This window comes from Choloepus didactylus, chromosome 2, assembly GCF_015220235.1.
Source record: "Choloepus didactylus isolate mChoDid1 chromosome 2, mChoDid1.pri, whole genome shotgun sequence".
In the NCBI taxonomy this organism is placed as follows: domain Eukaryota; kingdom Metazoa; phylum Chordata; class Mammalia; order Pilosa; family Megalonychidae; genus Choloepus; species Choloepus didactylus.
In genome coordinates this window covers 115,667,913-115,684,703 of record NC_051308.1, presented here as the reverse complement: position 1 = coordinate 115,684,703, position 16,791 = coordinate 115,667,913, and the positions used below count along the sequence as shown (strand labels likewise).

The 16,791-nt window shown below is 36.8% G+C and overlaps 1 protein-coding gene across 4 annotated transcripts in view; it reads left to right on the top strand.

Annotated features, from left to right (window-relative positions):
- Positions 1-1,001: 1,001 nt before the first annotated feature.
- The window catches only part of SETDB1 (SET domain bifurcated histone lysine methyltransferase 1), a 51,478-nt gene continuing 35,688 nt past the window's right edge, over positions 1,002-16,791 (top strand). For 2 of the 4 annotated variants that reach the window (XM_037826055.1, XM_037826052.1), the window contains exons 1-2: positions 2,467-2,726; positions 3,400-3,551. In XM_037826055.1, the coding sequence (XP_037681983.1) occupies positions 2,467-2,726; positions 3,400-3,551 (412 nt within the window). Of the gene's footprint in view, positions 1,157-2,455; positions 2,727-3,399; positions 3,552-16,791 lie in introns of those variants that run through there. The other 2 variants (XM_037826053.1, XM_037826054.1) reach the window with 2 other exon arrangements.

Below are 16,791 nucleotides of genomic sequence, written 5' to 3'. Positions count from 1 at the left end.
TGATCAGAATTGTATTTTAGAGCTACCTGTAGGATTGAAAACCTGCCAATTAGGAGGCTATTAAAATTGTCCTAGCAAGAAATAAGAGCTAAAAAAAAAAAAAAAAAAAAAAAAAGCATATTGAGAATGGAGAGGAGGGGAAAAATATAATAAAAATATTTCCAAACTAGGATAAAGAAGTTGTATTGAATAATAGTTCAAGACTAGATATTTGCTAATCAGAGTGTACAATGTTACCTTTTTGAAGAGTAAAATTTGACAGCAGAATCTACTAAAATGAAAAAATGTGCCTATCTTTTGACTCAGATTCCATTTGGGGGACTCTAGTTAAAAAAAATAAAAGAACTACTTCAAAATGATTTTAATATTTATTGTTGCATTGTTTGTAGTGGCTAAAAACTGAAAACTGAATTTCTAAGTATGATTTAACTATACAATGAAGTATTATATAGCTGTCAAAAAGACATTTTATCCTTATTAAGGGATATATATATCCATGTTAAACGAAAACAAAACAATTCACATACGTGAACGTGTATGTATGAGCCTAACAAATAAAGCTCTTACTCACAGGAGCAAGGGTGTAAATGATGGGGGAAGGGGAGATTATCACGTTTTCTTATTAAATCTTCGTATCTTTTGACTTGTTAAATTTATATGACTTCTGTAATAACACAAATTCAAGTAAAAGTGAAGAAAAAAAAATCTAAATCTAACAGTGTTTGCCGACTAAGTCTTTACAAAATAAAATGTAATACTGCTGCCACCAGCCGAGGATGGTGGGAGGAGATTCTCTAACGTACTTCTAGCCACGCTACCTTTACCCGGCCAGTAAAGTTCTTTTACATTTCTCATGTGTGCGTTAGCCGGCTCCGCCTTGACGCATGCGTAGTCGCCTTAGTTGGCCTAGCCTCTTTGACGGCTCCCTGCGGCTTTCGATTTGACCCCGTCAGGCTACCGTCGCGGTGACCGGAACAGCACCTGAAGTCTGCTTCCGGGCGTCTCTTTTGCTTCCCTTTCCTTCCCTCACGTTTCCATCCCTCCCCCTGCACCCCTTTCCCTTCGGTTTCGTTGTTTCCTCTTCCCGCGGAGGCAGATCCTTGAGTCGTAAGTCTGGAACCTGGTTGGAAAAAGAGCTGTTAGAGCGGGGAGCGGGGTAGGTTTGGGAACTACTGTTAATTGAGGTACTCGGAGACCAAAGGCCTTTTTGGGATTTTTGTTTGTGGGAGGAGGTCGGGTGAAGGTGGGAAGGAAGTCTTTCCCAAGAAGCGAGCGTGGGCGGGTCTCAGGTTGGCTTATGGGTGGGTGGAACGTGCCCTAAAATGGGTAGTAGGAGGGAGGGGCGAGTGTGAGGAAAGGAAAAATGTAGGCGCGGGCAACTGGCATTGGGTAGCCCGGAATTCACGCATCAGTCTTACTTTAACCTTTTGATCGAAAAAGCAGCTAACACAAAAGAGGGTTATTTGGAGTGTGGATTTTAGGTAGCCACATTTTATTCCCAGCCTAATTTATTTCTCTTTTCTTTGGGAAAACCTTTTTGCCGCAAGCTTGTGTGCGTTTAGGTATTGTAGCCTTTTAAAATGGCATTGCAAATAGCGATCGAAATTAGATGTAAATTTCCCCATGGAAGCAAAGTAAGGGAAAAAGTGTAGTTAAAAGAGAAAACACTGAATACATAAGCTACAGATAGTTTTTCCCAGAGAGAGGGTGTTTGTTCAAACTTGGCATGACATGTAGACATAGATTTATTTCATTAGTAAAATAAAGAATTTATAATGTCAAAGAGATTGACCTATAGATTGATTCTCTTCAGTTTCCTAAAACATTTCAGTAAGCTCCCTATTACAAAATGAATTAAGTAAAACTTATTCACTCAGGACTTGACATCATTCTGCAATATGGCCTCCTATTTGGCTTTTCAACTTCATATCTTACCACTCGCTATGCTTTACCCCAAAACATCCAAAGTTGTTGAAACATTTTCATGGATTTCCCCCACCTAGAATACCTCCAGTGCTGAATTTTCAAGGTTCATTTCAAATGCCCTCTCTATGGCTGACAATGTTATATGTTGATGCTGCATAAAAAAAGAACAACATGAGTATAACCAATTCTGATGTGAGGTGCATGTACAGAACTTAAAGACAACTAAAATAAACATTTGTATGTTGTGAGTTTTAAGGTAAGAGGACTGTATAGTCTATGGGATCATGTTCTCCATATCCTCCCAAACTTTTAAATCTTATTTCATCCTGTTAGTCTATAGCATAGGCTGAGAATTCTGCAAAATCTCAGCATCAAATTCTGGAGAATTGGAAGAGAGAATGTAGAATCAAATCTGAACTGTTTTTGAATAACAGCAGAGTACAAATGAGTCTAATTAGGGGACTGAAATTCTATGTTAATAGTGGTGATAATGACCCCAAAAGTAATTTCATTTTTCTGTTCTATGCAGAGGACAACAGCATGTCCTCCCTCCCTGGGTGCGTTGGTTTGGATGCAGCAACAGCTGCAGTGGAGTCTGAAGAGATTGCAGAGCTGCAACAGGCAGTAGTTGAGGAGCTAGGCATTTCTATGGAGGAACTTCGGCAGTTCATTGATGAAGAATTGGAAAAGATGGACTGTGTACAGCAGCGCAAGAAGCAGCTAGCAGAGTTGGAGACATGGGTAATACAGAAGGAATCTGAGGTGGCCCATGTTGATCAGCTCTTTGATGATGCATCCAGGTGAGGGCTGCATGAAAACTAAGATGAACTCTCTCCGTTTAGCAGGCATTCTTAAGGTTTAATTGTTTATTACATGGTGCCAAGCACATTATACTTTACAAATACAAGTGTTCTCTTCCTGAAAGTATCCTTCCTTAAAATTTATGGTCTAAAATCTGACCTCACAATCACCATACGTAGAATAGCCATTTATCAGAGGTAAACATATGATCAGCAGTAAGGGAGTCCAGGTCTTGAGTCCCCCACCCCACCCCCTTCAGAACAACTACTTTTTTCCCTAGTAAGGTTGTCTAAGGAGTGAGGATTGTAAAGAGTTGCTGACTTATGTAGTTGTGGGGCATTGATAAGCTCTTAAAGCCTGTATCAACTCCTAAACTCCCAGAAAATTACTTTCTGGTGCCCTCATTGTCACTGAGAACACATTTTCATATAAATACAAAGTAAATTATGAAGTAAAGTTGAAAAGACTGTACTTTGGATTTATTTTCCAGATTTTTGAGGAACTAGTTTGGAAACCATACCACAATTTAAAATATTTTCCTATGGGAAAAGCATTCCAAATTCTAAACAAACACTTTGGAATATGGCTTAAGTTAAGGGCTGTCTATATTTAAATATATATAAATCATAATGGCTCTTACATCCACTTTCTCTGCATGTATTTCAATATTAGGGCAGTGACTAATTGTGAGTCTTTGGTGAAGGACTTCTACTCCAAGCTGGGGCTACAGTACCGGGAAAGCAGCTCTGAGGATGAAGCTTCCCAGCCTACGGAAATAATTGAGATTCCTGATGAAGATGATGATGTTCTCAGTATTGATTCAGGTAAGAGATAAGGCTTTGGATAGGAAGGTTTCAAGGTTGACGTTTAAACCCTGAAAGATGAGCAGAAGAACACAAAAGAAGAGAAACCATTGTCACTAACTCCATATTCCAGATTGCCTGAGTTATCTGCTATAAGAAAGAATAGAACATTATTAGCATCATAAATATCCCCTTTGTGCTACACTCTGCATCACTTTCCTTTCCCTATCCTGTGTAACCTCTATTCTGAATCCCCTTGCTTTTCTTTCTTGGTGGCATTAGTACCTATGTTAGTAGAATTTATATACCATCAAGTGTACTTATGTATGTATAGTTTACATACCCATTTTAAGTGTATGGTTTGAATTTTGGTAACTTTACACAATTGTGTAGTCTTCCCCCATTATCCAGTTTGAGTACTTGGATTTCCCCTAAAAGTTCCTTTGTGCCCTTTTCCATCAAACCCCATTGTTACTCCTAACAACTACTGATCTGCTTTCTGTTGCTATAGTTTTCCATTTCCTAGACATTTCATATAAACAGTATCATAAAATCTGTAGTCTTTACTGTCTGGCTTTTGTAACTTAACATGTTTTTAAGTTTCATCCATGTTGTATCAGTAATTAGTTCCTGTTTTGCTGCATAATATCCCATTGTATGAATGCACTGCATTTTTTTTTATCCATTCTGTGCTTGATAAACAATCTGGATTGTTTCCAGGTTTTGACTATTCTGAATAATGCTGCTGTGAACATTTGCATATAAGTCTGTATGTGGATGTATATTTCATATCTCTTGGATATATATCTAGGAGTGGAATTGCTAGGTTTTATGGAAAGTGTATGTTTGACTTTTTAAGAAACTGCCAGACTATGGTAAGTATACCATTCTACATTCCTACTAGTAAATTAGGAGAGTTCCATTTCCTGCTTCCTTGTCAGTGCTTTCAATAGTCTTTTATTTCAACCCTTCTGGTGGATGTGTGGTGATACCACATGGTGATTATAATTTGCATTTCCCTAATGACTAATGACGTTAAGCTTCTTTTCATGTACTTATTTACCTTTTATATATTGTCTTCAAAGAAATAGCTATTCAAGTTTAATGCCTTTTTGGAAAGTTGGGATGGTTTGCCTTCTTTTTATAGACTTAGAAGACTTATTTATATATTCTAGATACAATTCCTTTATCAGATATGTTTTACAAATATTTTCTCCCAGATTGTGGCTGGTCTTTTCATTTTCTTAATGGTGTCTTCTGAAGAGTATAAGCTTTTAAGGTAAGGGTTGAGGATTTTGTTTGTTTTGCATATGACTATCCAGTTCTACCACTGTTTGATGAAAAGACTGTCCTTTTGGAACCTTTGTTAAAAATAAATTGGACCATATATGTGAATTTCTGATTCTGAATTCTATTCTGTTACACTGATCTAAATATCTGTTGTACTTGCACCACACTGTCTTAATCACTGTAGCTTTTTGGTTAAGTATTGAAATCAGTGTAAGGCCTCCATATATATTTGTATTCGTATATATTCTATATAAATTTTAGGATGGGTTTGTCAATTTTTACCAAAAAGCCCGCTGGAATTTTTAATAGGGACTGCATAGAGATCAGTTTGGGGAGTGTTGGCTTTTTAACAATTTTGAATCTTCTAATCCTGTTTATTTCGGTCTTTAATTTCTCTCAGCAATGTTTGTAGTCTTGCACTTTCTGTTAAATTCATTCCCAAGTTCACTCTGGTGGGCATTCTTATGCACACTTTAGACAACCCTTTTTAGGTTCTAAAGAATTGGGGTAGCTGGTGGTGGATACCTGAAACTATCAAACTACAACCCAGAACCCATGAATCTCGAAGACAGTTGTATAAAAATGTAGCTTATGAGGGGTGACAATGGGATTGGGAAAGCCATAAGGACCACACTCCACTTTGTCTAGTTTATGGATGGATGTGTAGAAAAATAGGGGAAGGAAACAAACAGACAAAGGTACCCAGTGTTCTTTTTTACTTCAATTGCTCTTTTTCACTCTAATTATTATTCTTGTTATTTTTGTGTGTGTGCTAACGAAGGTGTCAGGGATTGATTTGGGTGATGAATGTACCACTATGTAATGGTACTGTAAACAATCGAAAGTACGATTTGTTTTGTATGACTGCGTGGTGTGTGAATATATCTCAATAAAATGAAGATTAAAAAAAAAAAAATTCATTCCCAAGTATTTTACTGTTTTTAGTGCTAATATGGAGTTACTTTCTTAGTTTCATTTTCAGATTGTTGCTAGGATGTAAAAATACAGTTGATTTTTGTGTATTTGTCTCGTAACCTGCAACCTTGATAAACTCACATATTAGTTCTGGAAGCTTCTTGTGGATTCCTTAGGATTTTAAAGATAAAAAATCATCGTCTGCAAATAAAGTAAATTTTACTTCTTCCTTTCCAATCTGGTTGTCTTTTATATCTTTTTCTTGTCTTTTTGCACTCACTAGAACCTCTACCACAATGCTGAATAAAAGGTTTAAGAACGGACCTCTTTTCCATGTTCCTGATCTTAGGGAGAGAACATTTGGTCTTTAACCATTAATTTTGATGTTAGCTATAGTTTTTTTTTGTAGATGCCTTTTATCAGGTTGAGGGAAGTCCCTTCTATCCCTAGTTTGCTGAGAGTTCTGTTATAGCTGTGTGTTGGGTTTTGTCAGCTACTTTTTCTGTATTGTTCTCAGATGATCATATGGCCTTTGTCTTTCATTCTATTAATGGGGTATTTTACAATAATTCACTATTGGATGCTAAAACAACCTTGCATTCTTGGAATAAACCTGCCTTGGTCTTGATATATAATACTTTTTATATTTTGCCAGATTGGATTTGCTAATATTTTGTTAAGAATTTTTGCATGTGTTTATGTGGAGTGTTGGTTTGTAGTTTTCTTGTGATGTCGTTGTTTGGCTTTGGTATCAGGGTAATATGGGCCTTATAAGTTAGGTTGGAAAGTGTGGAATGAGTTTGTGTGGAATGATGTTATTTCTTCCTTAAATGTTTGATAAATTCACCAGTGAAGCCATCTTGCCCTTGACTTTTCTTCATGGAAGACTTGTAAACAAAATTTTCATTTTATTCTAAATTTATTTTAAATTTACAGAAAAGTTGGAAAGATAATACAGACAGTTTCTGTATACCCTTCATCTAGTTTCCCCAAATGTTAATATCTATCTTACTGAGGTACATATGTCAAAACAAAGAGGCAAACATGATATATTATTTTGATCTAATATACTGGACCTCATTCAATTTCTGTCCTTTTTCTGTTCCAGGATCCAGTCCAGTATATCATATTGAATTTATTGTGAGAAAGTTTTTAATTACTAATTCATTTTTTTTTACTTCATATATGTATTTTTAGATTTTTCTATTCCATCTTGGGTTGGTTTTGGTAATTTTGTGTTTTTCTAGGAATTTCGTTTACGTTCTATAATTTATTAAGATAAAGTTGTTCATAGTATTGTCTTATGATTCTTTTAATTTCTGTGGGTTCTGTAGTGATGTTCCTTCTTCCATTCATGATTTTGATAATCTGTTTCTTCTCCCCTTCTCTTTTTTTTTTTTTTTTTTTTTTTTTGCTTTTTTCTAAAGGACTAGCTTATGGCATTGTTGATTTATTTTTTCTTTCCTTTATCAGATAAGTTGTGAGTTTACAGAACAATCGTACATAGAATACAAAGTACCCACACACCACCGCACCACCAATACCTTGCATTGGTGCCATTTGTTACAATTGAGGACACGTTGTTATAATTGTACCAATTAAAGTCCATGATGTAACTTAGAGTTCACTGTTTGTGTAGTGTAGTTCCATGGGTTTTTTTGTGTTGTTTTTTTTTTAATTTCTATTCTGTTACCATTTATGCAATCTAACATTTCTCTTTTAATCATATTCAGAGATGTGTATGTATATATCTCAGTGCTGTTAATTACTGTTCACAGTGTTGTGCTATCAACACTGCCAGCTGTTACCAAAAATTCCAAATAAAAATGCTGTATATTTTAACCCTTAACTTCCCATTCCCTATCCTGTCCCCAGGGAACCTATATTCTGGATTCTGAGTCTACGAGTTTGCTTGTTCTAATTGTTTCAAATCAGTGAGATTATACAATATTTGACCTTTTTTGTCTGGCATATTTCACACAACATGATGTCTTCAAGGTTTATACATGTTGTTGCATATATCAGGGCTTCATTCTTTTTATAGGTGAATATTCCATTGTATGTTGTATACCACATTTTGTTTATCCATTCTTCAATTGGTGGACACTTGGGTAGCTTCCATTTTTTGACAGTTGTGAATAATACTGCTCTAAACATCGTTGTATAAATACCTGTTCAATTCCCTGCTTTCAGTTCTTTCAAGTATGTACCTAGTAGTGGGATTGTAGTTCTATACTTAGCTTTCTGAGGAACCACCAAACTGTATTCTACAGCAGCTGCACCATTTTATGTTGCCATCAACAGCGAATGTATGTTCCTGTTTCTCCACATTCTGTCCAACGCTTGTTATTTTTCCTATTTTTAAATTGGGTTGTTTGTCTTTTAGTTGTTGGATTGAAGGATTTCTTTATATATTCTGGATATTAAACCTTTATTGGATATGTGGTTTCCCATTGATAGGTTGTCATTTTACTTTTATGATAAAGTCATTTGAGGCACAAAAGTTCTTAATTTTGATGGGGACCCATTTATCTGTTTTTCCTTTTGTTTGTGCTTTGGGTGAAAAGCCTAAGAAACCATTGCCTAACACAAGGTCCTAAAGATGCTTCCCAGTGTTTTCTTCTGGGAGTTTTACAGCTCTAGCTCTTATGTTTAGATTGCTTTTTGTATATGGTGTGAGGTAGGAGTCCTCTTTTTTTCTTTTTATAAATGGAGATTGAGTTTTCCTAGAACCATTTGTTGAAGAGAGTTCTTTCCCAGTTAAGTGGTTTTTGCCACCTTGTCAGCTATAAGCTTGAGGATTGATTTCTGAGTGCTCAATTTGATTCCATTGGTCTGTATTTATGTCCTTGTGCCAGGACCATGCCAGTACCTTGTGCCAGTACCATGTTACTGTGGCTTTGTAATAAGTTTTAAGATTGGAAAGTGTGAGTCTTCTAACTACATTCATTTTCAAGATGGCGTTAGCTATTTGGAGTCCCTTATCCTTCCATGTAAATTTGATGACTGGCTTTTCCATTTCTGCAAAGAAGGTTGTTGAAATTTTGATTCGGGTTGCTTCGAATCTATAAATTGTTTTGAGTAGGGCTGACATGTTAACGATATTTAGTCTTCCAATCCATGAACACGGAATATCCTTCCATTTATTTAGGACTTCTTTGGTTTCTTTTAGTAGTGTTTTATGGTTTTCTGTGTACAAGTCCTTGGTTAGATTTATTGCTAGATATTTGATTCTTTTGGTTGCTATTGTGAGTGGAATTTTTTTTCTTGATTTCTTCTTCTGATTGTTCATTGCTTGTGTATATAAACACTACTGATTTTTGTATGTTTATCTTGTAACCCGCCACTTTGCTTAATTTATTTATTAGCTCTAGGAGCTTTGTTGATTTTTCAGGACTTTCGGTATATGGGATCATATCATCTGCAAACAGGGGAAGTGTATTTCTTGCTTTCCAACTTGGATGTCTTTTCTTTCTTTTTCTTATCTAATTGTACTTGCAGGAACTTCTGTACAATGTTGAATAACAGTGGTGATAGTGGGCATCCTTGTCTAGTTCTTAATCTTAGAGGGAAAGCTTTCAGTCTTTCACCATTAATTAGAATTTTAGCTGTGGGCTTTTTATATATGCCCTCTATCATGTTGAGGAAGTTTCCTTCTATTCCTAGTGTTCTAAGTGTTTTTATCATGAAGGGGTGCTGGATTTTATCAAACTCCTTTTCTCCATCAATTGAGATGATCTTGTGGTTTTTTTTCTTTAATGTGGTATATTTCATTAATGGATTTTCTTATGTTGATCCAACCTTGCATACTAGAGATAAATCCTACTTGATCATGGTGTACAATTCTTTTTTGTGTTGTTGAAGAGTTATAATTTTATAGTTTTTAAAAAGAACCCAACAGTAAAATTTTTAATCCACGAAAACTATTTCCCCTGGAAGTGCAATTCTGCACTCAGTTGTTTGGGGACCTCACCTCCCCAGTGGTTTCAGTGACACCTTAATGGGAAGCCCATCTTCTGCCCTACTTCCGGACTTATAGAACCAAATCCCCAAACACCCAGTGATGTCAGTCTTTTTTTCTCTAAACAAAAACGTAGGTCTCACCATCTTCCTAATCAAAAGTCACATTACTTACTAATCAACACTTCTCATGCTGTATGGAAATTCTGGGACAAATGGTACTCCCTTGGAAAGCACAGAGTCCTATCCGCCCATACTTGGATGGAAAGCGTAGGCATTGCCATGCGGACATGACAGTGAGGAAGGATGGGACTGGGGGACTAGGACAGAGGAGCTGGAAACAGCTTTCTGGGGTGAGTGGAACAAACCTGAATGGACCATTGCTGTATCTGAAGGGCTGTGTGAAAGCAGGCTGAACGGAGGCTGCCATCAGCTCCTCCAGGGACCCTACCATTTGGGCAGGGCTTTCCCACAGTGGAGCTTTCAAAGCCACAGGGAGCCTACATCCTGAGTAGTCCATCCCATTAAATCAGACCGTCTGTCTGGGTTGGCCCATGGTGTCATCCTGTTTTCAGGGTTCAGGAATTGAGCTCAGGGTCTGGATCACAGGACAAGAGGGTTCTGATGCAGTCCATTGGGGGCACCTAGAACCCAGGAGCCCCCCAAGAAACACATTATCCAGTTTGAGACCTCTGGCCTCCTGCCAGGCTACATGAGAGTGGGCTCAGGACATCAGTGGGCCTAGAGTCTGCCAACTGAAATCCTAGAAAGGTGCAGGTGACAGGGCCAAAGCCTGGTGGACACACACAAGAAGAGGTGGCCATGAGTGGCACTGGCTGCTTGCCACCACCACATGCCTCTCCTATGAAGGCTTTCTCGGGGCAGCTGAGACCTTGTCAAGCAACAGTGATTTATACCCTCATTCACCACTGGTGCTGAGCGACAAGCAACATCGAAGCAACTTGAAAAAGTGGCCCACCCTGCCACAGGGTCTTGATCCAAAGATTTTGTAGATCAGAAAGACCTTTTGCCATACCTGTCACATAGTTAAACAGGATTGACTCTCTTGGATTCCAGTGACTGACAAAGGCACATGGACACCCTGACATTGCTCAGGAGATCCTAAGTGAGGAATGGGCCACAGGTGAAGGCTTTCCTGTGAAAACTTCTCATGGACACAAACTTTCTGGTGTTCATTAATGCTTGAATCTTGACTGATAGCTTTCTCATGGTCAGTGCTTCTTCTGTGGGTGGCATTTCTTATGTTGAATGAGGCATGAACTGTAGGCAAAGGTTTTCCCACACTCTTTACATTTGTATATGGCTTCTCTCTGGTGTGAGTTTTCTGATTTTTAGGAGATTTGTATTTCAGTTGAAGGCTTTCTTCCATTTGCCACAGGTAAAGGACTTTTCTCCAGTGTGGTGATGTCAGAGATGTGTTTGAACATTTTCCTGCACTGAGCACACTTAAAGGGCTTCTCTGTGGTGCAAACTCGCTGATAATGAATATGATCTGTCTTGTGCTTCAAGATTAATCCACATTCGTTGAATTTGTAAGGTTTCTTTCTCTGAAAAGGAAAGAACATGGGAACCCCTTCTTTGATGATTTGAACAAAGCATCAAGGGCTTCAAATAGATGCTTCTCATATCCCGGGCTCAGGTCTGACCCTGTAGTATGCTTTTTGACCAAAGTGGACCTTTTGTTTGGCTTTTTTTTTCCCCAACGCTTCTCTACTTAGAGAGTGGCTGTCTGTACATCTGCTTCTTCCTTTGGAGTCTGTGTCTTCTTTTTCTTGCCCAGAGACTTTTCCACCTTGCTCTGCTCCCAGGAAGGAGGATGGGCCATGTAGAAGCCAGTAAGGACTCAGGGTTCACAGCCTAACCCTGCAGGGGAAGTCCAGGGACAAAACTCTTGAGTCTTATGAACATCTGTCCTTGTAACTCTGTTTCTTTGGAAATGTCTCACTTTTGACACAATTCTTCATTTTGCAAGTGTGTAACTGAAGCTCTGAACCTGAACTCCTCTGGAGAACTTAGTTTCCTACTGACCATATGAATGTCGAACAAGGGGGAGGCAGCTGCATCTGCAGTAGGGCCAATTCCACCCTCTATGCACATGAGACGGCTAGCCAAGTAGGAATCCAGTAAATACCTTGCCATGAGGAGTGGAGCGCGGCCCTCCCATTACAAGGTGCACAGTGCGCCCTGGACCAGGAGAGTGACAAGCAGGAAGGCAGGTACTTCCTTTGCCAGAGTCTCCGCCACATGCCAGCCTAACCTGCACCACACCACCTGGGCAGAAGGAGAGCAGGGACACTTGGCACCTGCTGCTCTGCTCACCCTTCCATATAATTCTTTTAGTATGCTATTGGATTCAGTTTGCTAGTATTTTGTTGAGGATTTTTGCGTCTATATTCATAAGAGAGAATAGTCTGTAGTTTTCTTTTCTTGTGGTATGAGGATGATGTTGGCCTTGCAGAATGAATTAGGGAGTGTTCCTGCCTCTTCAATTTTTTGGAAGAATTTGAGCAGAATTGGAGTTAAGTCTTTGTGGAATGTTTGTTAAATTCCCCTGTGAATCCATCCAGTCTTTGGCTTTTCTTTGTTGGTTTCCTTGAGGTTTTTGATTACTGATCCAGTTGTTTTACTTGTTTTTGGTTTTGTTTTGTTTTGTTTTGTTTTTTTTGAGATCTTCTATTTCTTTTTGAGTCAATGTAGGTAGTTTGTGTGTTTCTAAGAATTTGCCCATTTCATCTAGCTTATCTAATTTACTGGCCTACAGTTGTTCATAGTATCTTCTCATAGTCCTTTTTATTTCAGTGGAGTTGGTAGTTATGTCCTCCCTTTCATTTCTGAGTTTTATTATTTGTATCCTCTCTCTTTTATTGTTTGTCAGTCTAGCTAAAGGTTTGTCAATTTTATTGATCTTCTCAAAGAACCAACTTTTGGTTTTGTTGATTCTCTCTTGGTTGTTTTATTTTGTTTTGTTTTGTTTTGTTTTCTGTTTCATTTATCTTCCCTCTAATCTTAGCTATTTCCTTCATTCTGCTTGCTTTGGTTTAGTCAGCTCTTCTTTTTCTAGTTCTTCTGGTTTTGAGGTTAGGTCTCTGATTTGAAGTCTTTCTTCTTTTTTAATGCAAACATTTAGAACTATAAATTTCCCCCTCAGCACTGCTTTTCCTGCATCCCATAAGTTTTGGTATGTTGTGTTTTCATTTTCATTCCCTCAAGACATTTCATAATTTCACTTCTGATTTCCTCTTTAACCCTTTGGTTGTATAAGAGTATGTTATTTAATGTCACATATTTGTGAATTTTCCATTTCTCCCTCTATTATTGATTTCTAGATTCATTCCATTGTGGTCAGAGAATATACATTGGATGAGTTCAATTTCTTTTTTTTTTTTTTTTTTTTAATTTACTGAGTCTTGTTTTGTGACCCAACATATGGTTTATCCTAGAGAATGATCCATGTACACTTGAGAAGAATGTGTCTCAAGGTACAGGCAAATTCTGGGAGGGGGGTCACCCCAGAGAAGACTTTCCCAAGTTAATCTTTCTGTTACCAACAAGCTAGCCAAGGAACTGGCCCCACAGTGGCCTGCCACAAGAGTGGGAGTTGGCACCAGTAGCTGCTGCGTTGAGAGAACAATTTATTGTTTTTACTGTAATTTATCAGCCTCTTCTTCCCACTCTTTCCTGGATGCTGTACAGTGTTCTTCTGGCTCGAGAGTTTCAAAATATTTGTTTCAGACAGTTCCTCCCTGATTAATAGTTGTTTTGGTGAAACGACTGTGTTTTGGGGTTCTCTACTCCACCATCTTTCCCACAATCCTCTGCATCATTGATTTCTCTTTACACCTTTTCTGTTTACAATTTCATTGATTCCACTCTGATCTTTATTATTTCCTTGCTTTTACTTTGAGTTCAAATTGCTTTTCTTTTTCTGGCTTCTTAAAGTGGAAGCTTAGAGTATTGATTTTAGACTTTTTTTTCTTTCTAATGTAAGCATTTGAAGCTATAAATTTCCCTCTAAGCGTTGCTTTGCTGCTTCTTATAAATTTCTATGTTGTGCTTTCATTTCCATTCAATTCAGCATAATTTTTAGTTTCCCTTGCAATTTTTATTTGACCCATGGGTTCTTTATGTCATTTAATTTCCATATTTGGTGATTTCCAACATTTCTTTCCATTGGTAATTTCTAATTCAATTTGTTTATCTTTGGAGAACATGCTGTGTTTGAGTTTAATCCTTTTAAATTTATTTAGATTTGTTTTACAGCCTAGAAAATGGGCTGTGCTGGACAATGTTCATAAGTGCTTGAAAAGAATTTATATTCTGCTGCTGTTGGGTGGAATAGTCTATAAATGTCAGGTTAAGTTGGTTGATAGATTGATAGTGTTGTTAAGTCTTCCATATTCTTAAAGATTTTCTTTCTGGTTCTGAAAATTACTTTGAAAGGAGTTTTGAAATCTCCAATTTAAATTATTGAATTATCTGTTTCTCCTTTCAATTCTATCACTTTTTGTTTCCTATATTTGGGATCTCTAATTTTAGTTATGTGTGCATCTGTAATTATTATATCTTCATGATATTTTGGCTGTTTTATAATTATAAAATATTCCATTTGTCTCTAGTAATAGTCCTTGTCTTAAAGTCGATTTTGTGTCATATTAATGTAGCCTTCCTAGCTCTATTATGGTTATCATTTGCATGGAATATCTTTTTTCCATCCTTTTACCTTCAATCTGTTTATTTTTTATTTTTTACTTTTTTATTTTTTCAATCTGTTTTTATTTTTGAATTTAGAGTGTATCTCTTGTAGACAATACATAGTTCAATATTGTCTTTTTAAAATCTATTTTCACAATCTCTGCCTTTTAATTGTAGTGTTGAGTCCATTCACAGTTAATGTAATTATTGACATGGGGAGATTTACATCTGCCATTTTGTTTTTTTTCTTCATCTCGTCTTTTATATTACTCTCTTCCCTCTTTATTGCCTTCTTTTGTGTCAAACAAATGTTTCAGTACACAATCCCAACTCCTCTGATTTTTTTCTCATGATGGTTGCATCTCACCTAATCATTATCTATCACAAGTTAATACTGGCCCAATTCTAGTAAAATATAGCAACTTTGCACCAATAGAGCTCCATTTCCACTCCTCCTGTGTGCCGCTATTATCAAATATATCACATCTACATATATTTGAAAGTCAGCAATTTAGTATTTAATTATTTTAGTTTTATGTAGTCTTATATTTAAATAAGTTAAAGGAAGAAAAGAGAAAAACTCTATATTTACCCAGATATTTACCATTTCCATTGCTCTTCATTCCTTCCTGGGTATCCGAGTTACCATCTAATGTCATTTTTCTCCTTTAATATTTCTTGTAGTGTAGGTTTGCTAGCAGTAGATTCTCTCAGTCTTTGTTTATCTGGGATATAGAATTATTGATGGACAGAGTTTTCTTCCAGCATTCTGAATATGCCATTCCAGGGCCTTCTGGCCTCCATTATTTCTGATGTGTCAGCTTGAATTATATTTTTGTAACTTGTGTATGAGTCATTTTTCTTTTTTCTCTTACTGATTTTAAGATTTTTTTTGTGTTTCACTTCCAGTAGTTTGACTAGGACATGGCTAAGGTGTTCAGTCTCTCTACTTGAGATTCGTTGAGCTTCTTAGCGCTGTAGATTTAAGTTTTTCATCAAATTTGGAAGTGTTTCACCCCTTATTACTATTTTTAATGCTCAGCTTTTTATTAATAACCTTGGAACAAATACATTAAAATAAATCCTTATAGTTGTATAGCATTTTACAATTTTGAAAGAACTTTCACATCTACCAATTACTGTTACAACATCTCTGTGAGGTAGGCACAGTAGTGTTATTTTCCTATTACTGGAGAGGAGAACAAGGCTCATAGGTGAAATGAGGTCACACGGTTGGGTAAATGATGGAGCCAGGATTAGAACCTAGGCCATCTGACATGCTGCCTCCCTGAGAACATTCAAGTTATGGTATCCTGTGCTTTATAATCAACATTTCTTTCCTATGGTATTTATCAGATCTGTTTTTAGTAAGTTTTGTGTCTCCTTTCCTTAATATGTGAAACTGCTCCAACTGTGATGGACATTTCTACCCTGTTATGGAATGACTTCTTTCAGACTTACCAAGCACTATCCTAAGATGGATCCTTGGCTATAAATTATATATTGTGATATGAAGAATTTGTTTTAGAAAATTCTGCACAAGTATTATTATGTCAAACTTACTTAAACTCAAGAAATACAGACAGTCTGGTTATATTTGTCAAAGTTTTGCAATCTTTCCCAATAAAATTTTTAGATGTAAATAAATAGAAAATAGGGAAAGGTGCTTAGCAGCATAGCTATACTGGGAAACCTATGCAGAGTGTACATAAATGCAACTCACAGCATACAAATTCATTTGCCTTATCAAGGAAGGAGAACCATTAGAATATACTTTGAGGTTTGATCCCATCTTGTATGTGACATCCTCAGCAACAAGCCAGAAAAAGGATCTGAATTATACCAATAGGAAGGGTCATGCTGTAGTGATCAAAGCACATTGCATGTGCTAGAAAGGAAGGAAACAGTTGTTCTATAGTGATTTTACCTTGGTCCAGTGTAAATATACTTATCAAGGCAGATTTTAATAAGCTATTGGATCTTCTATTTTAAGTTTGGAACTCTGGAATGGGTGGAGTTGTCAACTCAGAATAAAGGACTGAAACTGAATGTAACTGATTACTTGTCAAAAGCACAGTACAAAAGGCAAGGGAAAAACCGAGAAAAACAGCAAATATAACCTTCGCTTTAAAGTGAAACAATGTCAGGTATGTAGAACATGTTTTAAAACTACGGAATGATACTTAAAACATTCTGGTTTCAGCTTTTTTAATTTAAGAGGAATGGGGAGAAACTTAAGCCTATAGGGGGTACAGAAAATAAATGAAATCTAGAAAGGGTGCTGAGAGGAGATGGGAAGATAGGAAAAACCAAATACACACACACACACACAAAATGGATTTAGAATTCCTCTAAATCATTCTCTCTCAGAAATGTTTTCTAA